Genomic DNA, 15,778 nt, shown 5'->3' with positions numbered 1-15,778 from the left:
AACGTCATTCTGGTTCCTTAATAAAAAAACATAATATAAAAACCTAAAGGAAAATGGCACAAAAGCAGTTTTTCTCTAATTCCGGCCCCACTATAATTTTTTTCCAGCTTTCTAGAACATTGTACGAAAAATCAAAGGGTACCATTTTAAAGCACAATTTGTCCCGCAAAATATAAGTTCCCTATGGCTCTGTGAGCAGAAAAAAAGAGTAATGGCTTTTGGAAGGTGGGAAGTAAAACGTTAAGTTCCTGACTTGTAAAAACAATTATACTGCTATTACTTCTGAGAATACTGCATATATTTAATAATCTTGATCAAAACATACCCATAACATTTATAAGTTTGTATGTAAAGTCAATAAACATTGTTGAATTAATTGTGGAAATTGTTTTCTGTTATCCTATAAAAATATTTCAAGATGGTTAGTACAGTTCTGCAAAAATACACAGCATAGTTTTTGATGTATTTGTTCATTTTTTTGTATGATTTGTGACTTTTAATGCCAATTGCGACTATAATGAAGTGGCATTTTTATGTTGCATTGCCCATCTGCTGCTCCTAATTCATGTTTGTTGTGCAAATGACAACTGAAACTTGTGACAGTTATGAGCTGGCACAGATTTCTTTCGATGGCAGAGGATGTGGCTGATTCATGACAAGGCCTGAGCCTTTTCAAAAGAGAAAAAAAATGTATCAGTTGTCACTTATACGAGACAGTGGCTGTTCAGTATGGAGTTCCTCCACAAGTGACAACCAGAGATGGAGAATGTGACTGACTCTGTATTGAATGGCTGTTGCTGACATTATTATGGAACACTATAGTTGTTATTGTATCATCGTTATGGGGTTTATGGATGTCACTATTTACATTCATTTTTTTTCAACCGTGTTTGCGTTGGGTTTCCTCCTGGTACTCTGGTTTCCTCCAACACCCTAAATACATACTGATAGGGCATTGAGATTGTAAGTTTTATATAGGACAGTGGCAATGCCTGTAAAGTGCTGAGGAATAGGATGGCACTAAATAAATACGTAAATAAATAAATAAATAAACTGTAGGTGCTAGGCCACAATACTAGGCTAAAGTTGGATTGAATAGAAAGGAAAAGAATAAATGCTCCTATTATATTTCCCTTATATCCTTATAAATCCACTGTTCATTTTGGCTCCAAAAAAAAAAAAATGCAGTAAATTCTGCAACAAAAAAAAAGTAGCTGTTCCACAGTATGGCCTTATTCTGGCAAATGTGGCGTAACTAGGAATGGTTGGGTCCCCTAATATTCCGTGGCCTGTGGCAGCTGCTACCGCTATTAACCCGGGAGTTACGCCATCAATATGCATGGCTCATGTGACATCTGTACACTGTGTGGAGGTGAGGAAAGGGCGCACCATGCCGTGTGGTGGAGCCCAAGACAAAGGATTGGTATGGGGCCCAGTCTTTCCAAATTAGAACCCTGTTTATGAATAAATATATATATGCATGTTTGTGTATGTGTGTGTGTATGTATATATATATATATCTATGTGTGTATTTATTCCACAACTGTGAGCCAGGGAAAAAAATAAAGAGGAATCCGCGGCCTTAAATTCCTTTTTACTTTCCATGTCTGAGTAGCTTCTATCTACTCTACATTCATTATTACAGTCCACTCCAGTAGGTCTGCTTCAGAAAACAAAACACCCAGTCTCAGTTGTTTTCTTTTTTGCTGCTTTGCATGAGTTGCTCCAAAAGGGGGCCCACTGAGTCTTTGTCATAACAGGAGCAATGGACAGCACAACGAGCCAACTGCAAACATAGCCATCAGTATTGTGCCTGTCACCATGCTATTATTGTCACCATTGTTCTGGATTTTTAGGACTAGGGCTACACATCGACTTTAGTCATGAGACATGAAGATTGTGTTGTTGGACTGGGACATTTCATGTACTAAATAAGGTTTTGTGTTGTGACCAGTAACCATGCCATGGCAACTGCAGAAAATTCAATCCTGCTTATGGTCTCGCAGCAGGTCACAAGTCACAGATGACTTTACCACCACAGACTTCAATAGAAGCAGCGTGTGACTAACATGGTAGTTTTTTTAACATTCAAATTGAAGGTCTAAAAAAAGAATGAAAATTTAGTAAGTAGAAAAACAATATGATACAGTACAATATATGATATTGTTCATGGGTGAACACTATGGGGATAATACTGAGTGCAGGGGCCACTATGGGGCACAATACTGTGTGCAGGGGCATCTGTGAGGCATTATAGTGTGAGCAGAAATGCGCCGGGGGGTAGGGGTCAGGTGGTCGAGGTCTTTGGCGTCGGTCGGGGGGCCCCGCCATTCCTAGTTACACTACTGATACATTGAGTTATATGTCAGCAAAGGCCTCTGAGAAGGTCGGCATGATGTTAAAGAGAGCGCCCTCTATTGGTGTGCATACTTAAGGCACTGGCTTTCTAATTACATCATGGAAGTCAGATTTGCATATTCTTCCCATATACTTATACCTGGAAAGTCTCATGATTTCTAAGACACTTGACGCCTATTCCATACCAGTTAACCTTGCTTGGCAAGGTTCACAGGTTATCTACAAGGGTGGTGCAGATAATGGTAAAAGAGGACACACACATAAACTCTGCAAGCTTAATAGTGACTGCTGTACAGTATATATTACTGTAGAGTTCTGTATACCACAAAAAAGCCTATTTTATCATACTTTTTAATACAATAAAAAAAGTTATATGCTGCCACATGCCAATTAAACGTGCAAAAACATATACAGGCAAGTCTATAGATACATGAGGCCTATGCATTGTATATACAATGCAGTGTATATGGCAAATATAGTTAAAAATTATAAGTATACTAGCTGGTACCCGCGACTTCGTCTGCGGTGATTGTAGCAGTGGGTATATACAGGCGCGGGTAAGGTTTTCGTACTGTGTATAAGGTATGGGATATTAAATGTAACTTTGTATCTTGTTGTTGCTGTAATTCAGAGAACACGTGAGACTTTTGTGTTGAAGTTAATTTGTATTTGAGCTGCTATACGGTGTTGTTATAAACTGTACATAGTGTCTTTGGGACAGAGGGATTTGAAGTTAATAGACCTCGATATACGACATTGTATGATTTGTTATTTTCTGCCAGTAGTGTGTTGACCTTTTTTTGTTTGTAAAAGTTGCCATATTCTGACAGCAGTCACTTTTTTATTTGTCTGTGTCGGGGGATGTCTTTTTTTGCGGGGCCGGGTGTAGTGTTTAGGTGTTGCATTTTTGGGAAATGCTATTGGTTTGATCACTTTTGATTGATATTTGTATGATAATGAAAATAGTGAAAAAAGGCGTTTTTGGACTTTTCAGTATGTTTGCCGCTACGGCGTTAAGTGTCCAGGCAAAATATTTGTATAGCTTTGTAGAGCGGGCGATTTCGGACACAGGGATACCTAACATGTATGTGTTTCACAGTATTTAACTACTTTTATATGTGTTCTAGGGAAAGGGAGGGGATTTGAATTTGTAATAGTTTTTATTTTGCATTTTATTTTTTTTCCTTTTTTTTTGTTTTTGCATTTATTAGACCGCCTAGGGGTATTGACATGGGTGGGCGGTGTCGCGGATTGTCAGAGCAGTGGGGGTCAGCAAACATGGCTACTCCGGAGCGTTAAAGAGCGCCTCCTGGAGAATCGTTAAGGTGAGGGGCAAAGTGGTAAAGTATATGTATATGTGATTGTGTGGGGTTAGGGGCGAGGCTGTAGAGGGCAATATGAATTTTGTGGCTTGCTATGGTCCAAACTGTGTGAGATTGCAGAGATGCTGGTGTGAGTTTGGGTTTTGTGGGGATCCTGGCACAAACGGATGTGAGCTATTGTGACGAAAAGTAGCCTATTGCGCAATCGAGTGTAATGACTATGTTTGTGGAAAATTTCAGCCAAATCGGTGGAACGGTTTTTCCGTGATTGAGGAACAAACATCCGAACATGCAAACACACAAACCCATTTATAATATTAATAGGATTGTTTTTTTTTGTAATGTGATATTCCCTTGGCTTACATAGTGTTGCATAATTAAAGGGGTCTTCCAGCCTTTAAAGGGGTATTCCCATCTACATAATTATTTTTAAATTTGTAGATAATTAAAAGTTAAACATTTTTGCATATATAAGTAATTAAAAATTCTGCAGAGTTTTAAAGAGTTTCTCTAACTTTCTTAGTGGTGACAGTCTGTTATCTTGATCGGTTGCCATGGATACGACCACCAATGCAGAAACTTTCTAAAGTCAGAAAATCAGCCATGATATTTTTTTATTGTGGCCGGGATATCTTCTCATACATGTCGTGTTCTTGTCTGATATCCCAGCTACAATAAGAAAATCATAGCTGGGTTCCTGACAAGTCCCAGACCATAGAAAGTTTCTGCATTTGTGGTCGTAACCATTGGCAACCGATCAAGACAACACTGTCACCACTAAGATGGTTAGAGAAAATCTTTAAAACTTTGCAGAATTTTTAATTACTTATATTTGCAAAAATGTTTAACTTTTAATTATCTACAAATATAGATATGATTATGTACATGGGAATACCCCTTTAAGTATTGATGACGTCCGGATAAATTATCAATATCAGATCAATGGGGGTCCAACACCTAGCATCAACTCACATGGGAAGTTGCCAATGCTATACAGTGGTTAGGGATGCTATACCGGTTTATGGTAGCGCAGCTGCAGAAAATAGGTACTTCCACTATACAGTGAACAGAGCCGTCTGCTACCAACTCCGTCCACTACATAGTTCCAGTGGCGGGCTCGTTCACAAGGGGCAAGAGGGGTGGATTTTGACTCCGAATCCACAGTCTGGTGACGTCGCCACGTTACGTGTGCGCGATGATGTCACCAGGAAATAAGCTGCCATTGATTTGTATGTGTTTGGGGCGCTGGTTGGCACCAGGTGTAAGTAGTTTTAGTAATTTTTGTATTTTGCCAGTCCATATATATGTCGCGCTATCACAACTGAGATCACGCCTCTTGATGAAGCCATCTAGGCGAAACGCGCGGTAGGCGTTTCATCTTTAGTCTCACCTTTGGTGGGCAGAACTTCCCCCTGACTGGTGACCATTTTTGTCTTAAACATGTCCCTGGGTATGTGCTATTTACCATTTATTATACTAGTGGAAGATGTTGTATTTTTTTGCATATATACATCTGTAGCATTACCCTTACAGGGATCCTTGTTCTGCTCATTTCATCTGTGAGAGGATTTTGGTATCTGTTTACCACTGAGTGGTGAACTGTCTTTTTCTGTTTCCCCTTGTCCTGTACAGTGGGGCAAAAAAGTATTTAGTCAGTCACCAATAGTGCAAGTTCCACCACTTAAAAAGATGAGAGACGTCTGTAATTTACATCATAGGTAGTCCTCAACTATGAGAGACAAAAATGAGAAAACAAATCCAGAAAATCACATTGTCTGATTTTGTAAGAATTTATTTGCAAATTATGGTGGAAAATAAGTATTTGGTCAGTAACAAAATTTCATCTCAATACTTTGTTATATATCCTTTGTTGGCAATGACAGAGGTCAAACGTTTTCTGTAAGTCTTCACAAGGTTGGCACACACTGTTGTTGGTATGTTGGCCCATTCCTCCATGCAGATCTCCTCTAGAGCAGTGATGTTTTGGGGCTGTCGCTTGGCAACACGGACTTTCAACTCCCTCCAAAGGTTTTCTATAGGGTTAAGATCTGGGGACTGGCTAGGCCACTCCAGGACCTTGAAATGCTTCTTACAAAGCCACTCCTTCGTTGTCCTGGTGGTGTGCTTTGGATCATTGTCATGTTGAAAGACCCAGCCACGTTTCATCTTCAATGCCCTTGCTGATGGAAGGAGGTTTGCACTCAAAATCTCACGATACATGGCCCCATTCATTCTTTCATGTACCCGGATCAGTCGTCTTGGCCCCTTTGCAGAGAAACAGCCCCAAAGCATGATGTTTCCACCCCCATGCTTTACAGTAGGTATGGTGTTTGATGGATGCAACTCAGTATTCTTTTTCCTCCAAACACGAAAAGTTGTGTTTCTACCAAACAGTTCCAGTTTGGTTTCATCAGACCATTGGACATTCTCCTAATACTCTTCTGGATCATCCAAATGCTCTCTAGCAAACTTCAGATGGGCCTGGACATGTACTGGCTTAAGCAGTGGGACACGTCTGGCACTGCAGGATCTGAGTCCCTGGCGGCGTAGTGTGTTACTGATGGTAGGCTTTGTAACATTGGTCCCAGCTCTCTGCAGTTCATTCACTAGGCCCCCCCGCGTGGTTCTGGGATTTTTGCTCACCGTTCTTGTGATCATTTTGACCCCACGGGGTGAGATTTTGCGTGGAGCCCCAGATCGAGGGAGATTATCAGTGGTCTTGTATGTCTTCCATTTTCTAATTATTGCTCCCACAGTTGATTTCTTCAATCCAAGCTGGTTGCTTATTGCAGATTCAGTCTTCCCAGCCTGGTGCAGGGCTACAATTTTGTTTCTGGTGTCCTTTGACAGCTCTTTGGTCTTCACCATAGTGGAGTTTGGAGTCTGACTGTTTGAGGGTGTGCACAGGTGTCTTTTTATACTGATAACAAGTTTAAACAGGAGCCATTACTACAGGTAATGAGTGGAGGAAAGAGGAGACTCTTAAAGAAGAAGTTACAGGTCTGTGAGAGCCAGAAATCTTGATTGTTTGTAGGTGACCAAATACTTATTTTCCACCATAATTTGCAAATAAATTCTTACAAAATCAGACAATGTGATTTTCTGGATTTGTTTTCTCATTTTGTCTCTCATAGTTGAGGTCTACCTATGATGTAAATTACAGACGCCTCTCATCTTTTTAAGTGGTGGAACTTGCACTATTGGTGACTGACTAAATACTTTTTTGCCCCACTGTATATGTGTTTTATTCATTGTAATTTAATAAATATTTCTATTTTTAGTAGTATATTTTTTTGTAGTGTCTCTATGTTTTTTGGTGTATTGCTGATATTGGTTGGAGACTTGGTTGTATTCAATATTGTTGTTGTTCTGTATTTACAGAATCATCCTCTATATTTATGGATTATAAAAGACGGGATAAGGATTGGATTACCCACATTGAAGAAACGGAGAAAACGAACTACTGGATAAATGTACAAAACATCAAATTTTATTGAAAAACGACACATACAAAGGTAATTAAAAGGTGACTAATATCACAAGACCATCAGATGACAGTGGGCACATAGGGTATCTAAATAAACAAAAACACTGAAATAGATGTCGCAAGGTCTAAAGTATGCGTCAATCCACAGCTAGTATGTAAAACCCAAATACAATAATTAAACTAATGGTAAGCCAATGTGTGAACAGTGAAAATGAACTGTTACCAATAATATCTATCATAGACCACAAATTAGCTACCAAATAGAATGAGAGCAGACAAAAGGGTATATAAACTAACAACATATTCAAAATGGTCACTGAAACACAATACCTGTAGTATTAATGCTGTAGATAGATTTGTGCAAAGATCATCAGAAGCCAGTGTTAAAGCCTATAGGACAGCTCCCTCTAGTGGAGTATCAAGCACAGTAATGCACATGTCTCCTGAACCAAAATAAATTATATATAACCAGCATGGATATCAGTAAAGGAAGATAAAATGCATACACAAACCTAAACTGAGGAGTGCATTGTAGCAATAGTCATAGTAGTAATAGATGGAACATTATTAAGCAGTCTTAAGCATGATATACACTCACCGGCCACTTTATTAGGTACACCATGCTAGTAACGGGTTGGACCCCCTTTTGCCTTCAGAACTGCCTCAATTCTTCGTGGCATAGATTCAACAAGGTGCTGGAAGCATTCCTCAGAGATTTTGGTCCATATTGACATGATGGCATCACACAGTTGCCGCAGATTTGTCGGCTGCACATCCATGATGCGAATCTCCCGTTCCACCACATCCCAAAGATGCTCTATTGGATTGAGATCTGGTGACTGTGGAGGCCATTGGAGTACAGTGAACTCATTGTCATGTTCAAGAAACCAGTCTGAGATGATTCCAGCTTTATGACATGGCGCATTATCCTGCTGAAAGTAGCCATCAGATGTTGGGTACATTGTGGTCATAAAGGGATGGACATGGTCAGCAACAATACTCAGGTAGGCTTTGGCATTGCAACGATGCTCAATTGGTACCAAGGGGCCCAAAGAGTGCCAAGAAAATATTCCCCACACCATGACACCACCACCACCAGCCTGAACCGTTGATACAAGGCAGGATGGATCCATGCTTTCATGTTGTTGACGCCAAATTCTGACCCTACCATCCGAATGTCGCAGCAGAAATCGAGACTCATCAGACCAGGCAATGTTTTTCCAGTCTTCAATTGTCCAATTTTGATGAGTTTGTGCAAATTGTAGCCTCAGTTTCCTGTTCTTAGCTGAAAGGAGTGGCACCCGGTGTGGTCTTCTGCTGCTGTAGCCCATCTGCCTCAAAGTTGGACGTACTGTGCGTTCAGAGATGCTCTTCTGGCTACCTTGGTTGTAATGGGTGGCTATTTGAGTCACTGTTGCCTTTCTATCAGCTCGAACCAGTCTGGCCATTCTCCTCTGACCTCTGGCATCAACAACGCATTTCCGCCCACAGAACTGCCGCTCACTGGATGTTTTTTCTTTTTCGGACCATTCTCTGTAAACCCTAGAGATGGTTGTGCGTGAAAATCCCAGTAGATCAGCAGTTTCTGAAATACTCAGACCAGCCCTTCTGGCACCAACAACCATGCCACGTTCAAAGGCACTCAAATCACCTTTCTTCCCCATACTGATGCTCGGTTTGAACTGCAGGAGATTGTCTTGACCATGTCTACATGCCTAAATGCACTGAGTTGCCGCCATGTGATTGGCTGATTAGAAATTAAGTGTTAACGAGCAGTTGGACAGGTGTACCTAATAAAGTGGCCGGTGAGTGTACAAGTGTATAGATACCAAGCCAGGATGTGCCCACACGTCCCTGACGCGCGTTTCGGCGCTCACTGCCTTCTTCCGGGGGATCCCTGGATACTTGACACTCCACTAGAGGGAGCTGTCCTATAGGCTTTAACACTGGCTTCTGATGATCTTTGCACAAATCTATCTACAGCATTAATACTATTGTGTTTCAGTGACCATTTTGCATGTTGTTAGTTTATATACCCTTTTGTCTGTTCTCATTCTATTTGGTAGCTAATTTGTGGTCTATGATAGATACTATTGGTAACAGTTCATTTTCACTGTTCACACATTGGCTTACCCTTAGTTTAATTATTGTATTTGGGTTTTACATACCAGCTGTGGATTGACGCATACTTTAGACCTTGCGACATCTACTTCAGTGTATTTGTTTATTTAGATACCCTATGTGCCCACTGTCATCTGATGGTCTTGTGATATTAGTTACCTTTTAATTATCTTTGTATGTGTCGTTTTTCAATAAAATTTGATGTTTTGTACATTTATCCAGTAGTTCGTTTTCTCCGTTTCCTCATCCTATAATTGAACGCCGGATATCATGTTTTGACCGCATTATGGGGAATTCATGTTGATTTAATGTTTTATTTCCCCTGTTTGCCATGTTTGTTTGTAGATTACCCACATTGGTACAGTTTTTGGGGGAAACTGCATTGTACTGTGTACTGGGGCCAGAATGGGGACATAATACTGTGTACTGGGGCCACTATGGGGACATAATACTGTGTACTGTGGCCAGTATGGGACATAATACTATGTACTGGGGCCAGTATGGGAAATAATACTGAGTATTGGGGCCAGTATGGGACATAATACTGTGTGCAGGCCCCACTATGATAGGGGGCGGTAGGGGGCAGTTGGTCGAGGTCTTCAGCGTCAGTCGGGGGGCCCCATGTCAAAAGTTCGCCACAGGGCCTCGCCATTCCTAGTTACTAGAGATGAGCGAGTAGTACTCCATCGAGTAGGTATTCAATCAAATACTACGGTATTCAAAATACTTGTACTCGATCAAATACTACTAGCTGTTCGAAGTTAAGATTCGATGCAGAACCAGCATTGATTGGCAGAAGGCTATACACTGCCAATCAACGCTGGTTCTTCTCTTACCTTTAGAAGTCTTTTCCCTGCGCAGCATTCCCGCGTCCTCTTCCGGCTCTGAATTCACTCTGCTTAGGCATCGGGCCTGGGCAGAGCCGACTGTAAGCGGCCATTTTCTTGTAGCGCGGGCATGTGCAGTCGGCTCTGCCTAGGCCCGATGCCTAGCAGAGTGAATTCAAGGCCGGAAGAGGACGTGGGAACGCTGCGCAGGGAGAAGAATCCAGCCCGACCTTCACTCATGGACTTGGTAAGTAGAATTTGATCGAATGTTGCGTACCCCTGAAACGAGCATTTCCCCCCATAGACTATAATGGGGTTTGAAACCCGTTCGAACAGTGTGCGGCTGTTCAAATCAGATTTCGAACCTCGAACATTTTAGTGTTCGCTCATCTCTACTAGTTACGCCACTGTTAAGGTGCCTGAAGGGCAACTGAATTCACCTAGTGACACATTGATAAATTAAAGGGGCTCTATCAGCAAAATCATGCTGATAGAGCCCCACATATGCGTGAATAGCCTTTAAAAAGGCTATTCAGGCACTGTAAAAGTTATATTAAACTACCCCCCCCCCCCCCCCCCCCGTTTTAAAATAAAACCCTAAAAAAGAATGTGATCTACTTACGCATTGTGCACGCTGGGCGGGCATTCAGGGTGCGCCGTCTTCTTCCTCCGATGTCCTCGGGTCCCGTCCTCCTCCGGCGCTCGCGAACGGACACTGATAAAAAAAAATGGCCTGGGCGCCTGCGCAGTAGCCGTAGTAGAAGCCGCATGCTACTGCGCATGCGCCCAGGCCATTTTTTTATATCAGTGTCCGCTCACGAGCGCCGGAGGAGGACGGGACCGGAGGACATCGGAGGAAGAAGAGGCGTGGAGGAAGAAGACGGCGCACCCTGAATGCCCGCCCAGCGTGCACAATGCATAAGTAGATCACATTCTTTTTTATGGTTTTATTTTAAAACGGGGGGGGGGGGGGGGGGGTGTAGTTTAATATAATAATATAACATTGACGGTGCCTGAATAGCCAGCATGATTTTGCTGATAGAGCCCCTTTAAGGAAGTGATTTCCTCAGCTCCAAGTACCTGGCGGGGAATTCTGTATTTCTAAGGTACGTATAAAACAGTGATTTTTCTATGGTAGGGTTTGAATAGCTCTGACAGGTATTCTTATATTTGGTAGATTGTGAATGGCGGCAATACATGGAAAAATATCAGTTTTTAAGAATATTACTTGAATATGATGAAGTATTGATGAAGTATTTCAACATTGCAGACTAATTCCATTCAGATGGTTTTCTACATTTTCCGCTTGGTGACCGCTCGGATGGACTACCGAATGCTTTAAAAAGCGGTGAGCAATGAAAGCACACGGACCCCATAGACTATAATGGGGGCCGTGTGTTTACCGTGCAGCGTCCGGACGAGTCGTGCGGAGAGAAAAGTGCTTCAAGAACTACTTTCCCCTCTGCAGGATTCACCACCTTTTAATGCATTCGATATTCCATTCGAGGGTCCCCAATGCCGAACGTAGATGTGAACCAGGCCTTACACTTTTGTTTTTCTACAGTTTAGTCCCTGCAGGATTGTCCACCTTTGTTTTTGATAGATAGATAGACAGACAAAAAATTTTTTTCAGAAGTCATCTACATGAAATCAAAGGTGGAAATGGTTGCCACTGGGATATCGGTAGTGCTGCTTATGCCTAGTGGTCGCAGTCACATACATATAGCAAAAGCATGGCGGTGCTCACTTGTTGATACCAGTAATCCAGTGACTTATTCACATGAAAGAAATCACTGTATTACCAGGATCAACAAGTGCCAGTCTGTTACTACTCAGACATGATTTTTTCTAAGTACCACGTTGGAATAGCCTTAAGAAAGGCTATTTGTCTCCTACCTTTCGTCGTCTTCTCCGCGCTGCCATTCGCCTACAATCCCGGTTCTTTTCGGTATGCTAATGAGCTCTCTCGCAGCACTGGGGGAGGGCCCCAGAGCTCAGACAGTGGGGACACTGATGTCCCCAATGCCGCGAGAGAACTCTCTCCAGCAGCGTCATCTTCATCTTTTTCTTCTGGCGGTGGCTTGTAACTTCTAGGTCTCGGGCCTTGGGCAGAGCAGATGGTGCATGCCCACAGGCCATGAGAAAATGGCTGCTTGCACAGTATTGGAAGAGGCCATTTTCTCGTGGCCTGTGGGCATGCGCAGTCTTCTCTGCCCAAGGCCTTAGAAGTTACAAGCCACCGCCGGAAGAAGAGGCTGAAGATGACGCTGCTGAAGAAGAGGAGGCGGTGCTGGAGAGAGTTCTCTTGGAGCATTGGGGACGCCCCCAGTGCTGCGAGAGAGCTCATTAGCATACTGACAAGAACCAGGATTGTAGGCGAACGGCGGCATGGAAAAGATGACGAAAGGTAGGAGACGAATAGCCTTTCTTAAGGCTATTCCAACATGGAACTTAGAAAAAAATCATGTCTGAATGATAGGATCCCTTTAAGGACTCCAATGCCTCGCTCAAAGCTGACTGAAGGGGCATTTTTGTGGAAATGCATGTGCACCGGCATTTTTTTGTAGATTGCCTGCACCCGGAATAAGATACTGGACAGGCAATCAGTGGCTATGACAGCTGGGAGCCCACTGAATGCTCCCTCGCTTGTCTCTCATTAAAGAGCACCTTTCATGTCCGCCTACACATGTGGTTTTATATACCGCTAGAAAGCTGTCAGCTTTCCTGTTATGTGCACTGTGCTGGACATATCGGTGCCGTTACCAGTCTCTGGCCTCCATCAGAATATCTAGTTGGGTTGTGAGGAACGCCCCTTCTGACAGTACTGGGGAGGGGGGAGTCATCACTGGGCGGTAAGGAACAGCACATCTGATTTTGAGGCACCTCAAATTTAGCAATGTAAATGAAAAAAAAAGTTAAGTCCACCTGCAGTGTGTTGTCTTTTCTCTGACTACACCGCGGACAGAATAGCTGGAAGCAGTGTTTAGCCGGGTTCACACAGGGATTTTTGGTTCGGACTTTGGCGCGGAATCTGCATCAAAATCCAGCTCAAAAAAACCGCTTCCCTTTGACTTTGATGGGTTCCTTTTTCCCGCTCGCGACCCACCTGCCCTTTCTTGACGCAGATTCTGCAGCTGATACACAAACTCATCCAGCTACTCATGGTCATACAAGGACTGTATGGGGCATGTACAGTGGCACTGTTATGGGGTTGCCCTACGAGTGGCATACAGGCAGTCTGACCCAGGAAGTCCTTCCCTCTCCCCACAGCAGCCATGGACCCTGCCCATGTAATGTTTCCCTTTGGACTTTGCTTTATGCGGTTATGACACCGTCCAGTGCCAGTGAAAGCAGAGCATGGGGAGCGCAGTGTCTCTGAGAATCCCCCCGGCAGCCGGGCCATACCCAGTGGGCTGCACGGACGTCCTGGTGGGCGCGGGAAAGGAGGTAGGTGCCAGGACACACGGGCTGTGGAGGGTTATGGCTGGCACATGCAGGACTCATGGTTTCCTTGTGTCCTCTCCTTCCAGGGCTGCTTCTTCCGGCTTTACTACCCCTGCAGTCGGTCACCGGATGAAGCTTCGCGTCCTCTGTGGTTCCCTCGTCCTGAGTACTTGTCCGGCCTGATGGCCATGTACGGCTGGGAAGGCTCGGCTGCCCAGTCTGGAGCCGCATTTATAATCGGTATCTCCCTATCTCCTGTGTAGTAATGTGTAACTCTGTGCAGCAGGTGGCGCTGTGGATGCTAGTCTAACTCATGCAATACGATGTATGTTCATTCACACAGTGCAGTTAAAACCGCATAGTTTCGTTGCAGTTTTTGATGATTCACCTATAAAATCAAAATAGTCATTAAAAATTGTATCAGGCTGTGCGTGCATGAGACAGATCTATTATGCCTTGTATGGCGTTTGCACAAAAAAATTGCAACTTTTTATTTTTTTCTTTCTGTACCGCTTGCGCCATTTCCCTGAAAAAGGGGTGTGGCAAGGGAGCAGCATAGCCCACGCAGAGGGTGCGCTTTGTCATGTACCCTCCGCCAGCTCCTGGGCTAGGAAGACAGGCGTGAATAACACCAGTCTTCATAAATATGCCCCAATGTGTGTTTGCACCATGTGAATGCCCGCTCGGGGTGCAGTTAATACCGCAACTGAACCTTGTATGTTTTTCCTGGTTTTGCGTGCATTTTTTCTCATACAGTGTTGATGTGGTTTTAGCTGTACCCAACCTGATTAGGGTTCATTCACACTTACGCCCGGTGTCCAGTGTGTGCATTCCGCCCGGTGAACCTGGACAGGGGATGGAAACCCAGCAGTCAGCATTAACACCTATTCACTTGAATGGGTTTGTAAAGGTGACTGCCGGTGTCCGCCTGCGGCCTGTCCATGGGGAAACAGGTTTTTTTTAGCTTGACTGAAAGTCGGACATGCAGGACACGGACACGCAAGTGTGAACGCCCCCTTACCTGGATTGCATTCACATGGTGCAGTTAAACCAGCATTGGTTAAAAAAAATTTTAAAAAAAAAAAAGTGTGTGAAATTGTGGTGCAGTTTTTTATCTTACAAGTGAATCATGTTAAATAAATGTTTCACCTGTAATAAGAAGCTGAAGAATAAAATCATTAAAGCTGCATGCAGTTTTTTCCGATTGTGTCAGGTGCTGAGCGGGATTCCTGGAGTATCTGAGCTTGATAGCTGTGAAGTTATTTCTGAAAGTAAATGCAATTCTCTAGTATAGCTATAACTGTTCAGCAGCCCTACAGTAATATGTTTATTGAAACATTATCTCAACTGTTGACCTCAGTAACTATTATCTTTATGTTAACAGGGAACCCACAAATTCCTGTGGCATGGCATGGCAGCTTTTTGCCAGGTACAGACCGGAAACCACTTATCATCTTCTCTCATGGGTTGGGGGCTTTTAGGTGAGAAATGACTGAAAATCAATGCTGTATATAGTAGCATAGTAGATAAGGCTGGATAAAGACACAAGTCCATCCTGTAAACTTATCAAATTAATCCAGGGGAAGGCAAAACCCCGCATAAGACTAATGCCAATCCCATCAGAAGAACAAACTTCTTTCCAACTCCAAAGATGGCCTTTGGATCACCATCTTATCCCAAAAATGTCTCTCTTCCATAACTTGTGATATTCTTACTTTCAAGAAAGACATCCAGGCCCATCTTGAACTTGTTCAAGTTATCCGACATCACCACATCATGTGGCAGTGAGTTACATATTCTGAAATCTCTTTTTCCCTCTATACATAGAGAATGACACTGGTTGCTAAAATTAAGCTCACTGTCCACCAATATCCCCAATTCTTCTTCAGCAGTAGTTTTATACAGTGTTATATAACTTAATATGTTATTGTAAATTATTTTCATAGCTCATGTGCATAGCTTTACATATAGCCACGTTAAAACTAATGTGCCATTTCCCTGCCCAAGCTTGCAGTCTCACCAATCCGCCTTAAAAAAACATCTCCCATTGACTTCAATGGGAGCCACTTGCTTCTTTTTTCCGTTAGGTAGTTGCGGAAAAAAGAAGCGAGCTGCCCTATCTTTCTGCAGATTCCGCAGCTGACTCAGCCACGGCGCAAGGCTCCCTCCCAATTAGGCCCATTCTTTGGGTCTAATCAGGAGCGGAATGCCACGACTGG

The 15,778-nt window shown here is 43.0% G+C and overlaps 1 protein-coding gene across 1 annotated transcript in view; it reads left to right on the top strand.

Annotated features, from left to right (window-relative positions):
- Positions 1-13,354: 13,354 nt before the first annotated feature.
- The window catches only part of PAFAH2 (platelet activating factor acetylhydrolase 2), a 46,470-nt gene continuing 44,046 nt past the window's right edge, over positions 13,355-15,778 (top strand). Inside the window, exons 1-3 of the mRNA XM_075264391.1 lie at positions 13,355-13,562; positions 13,646-13,799; positions 14,944-15,040. Of these exons, the coding sequence (XP_075120492.1) occupies positions 13,473-13,562; positions 13,646-13,799; positions 14,944-15,040 (341 nt within the window). The 5' untranslated portion in view covers positions 13,355-13,472. The remainder of the gene's footprint in view (positions 13,563-13,645; positions 13,800-14,943; positions 15,041-15,778) is intronic.

This window comes from Leptodactylus fuscus, chromosome 2 (genome assembly GCF_031893055.1).
Source record: "Leptodactylus fuscus isolate aLepFus1 chromosome 2, aLepFus1.hap2, whole genome shotgun sequence".
Lineage (NCBI taxonomy): Eukaryota > Metazoa > Chordata > Amphibia > Anura > Leptodactylidae > Leptodactylus > Leptodactylus fuscus.
This window is presented reverse-complemented; position numbering and strand designations above follow the sequence as displayed.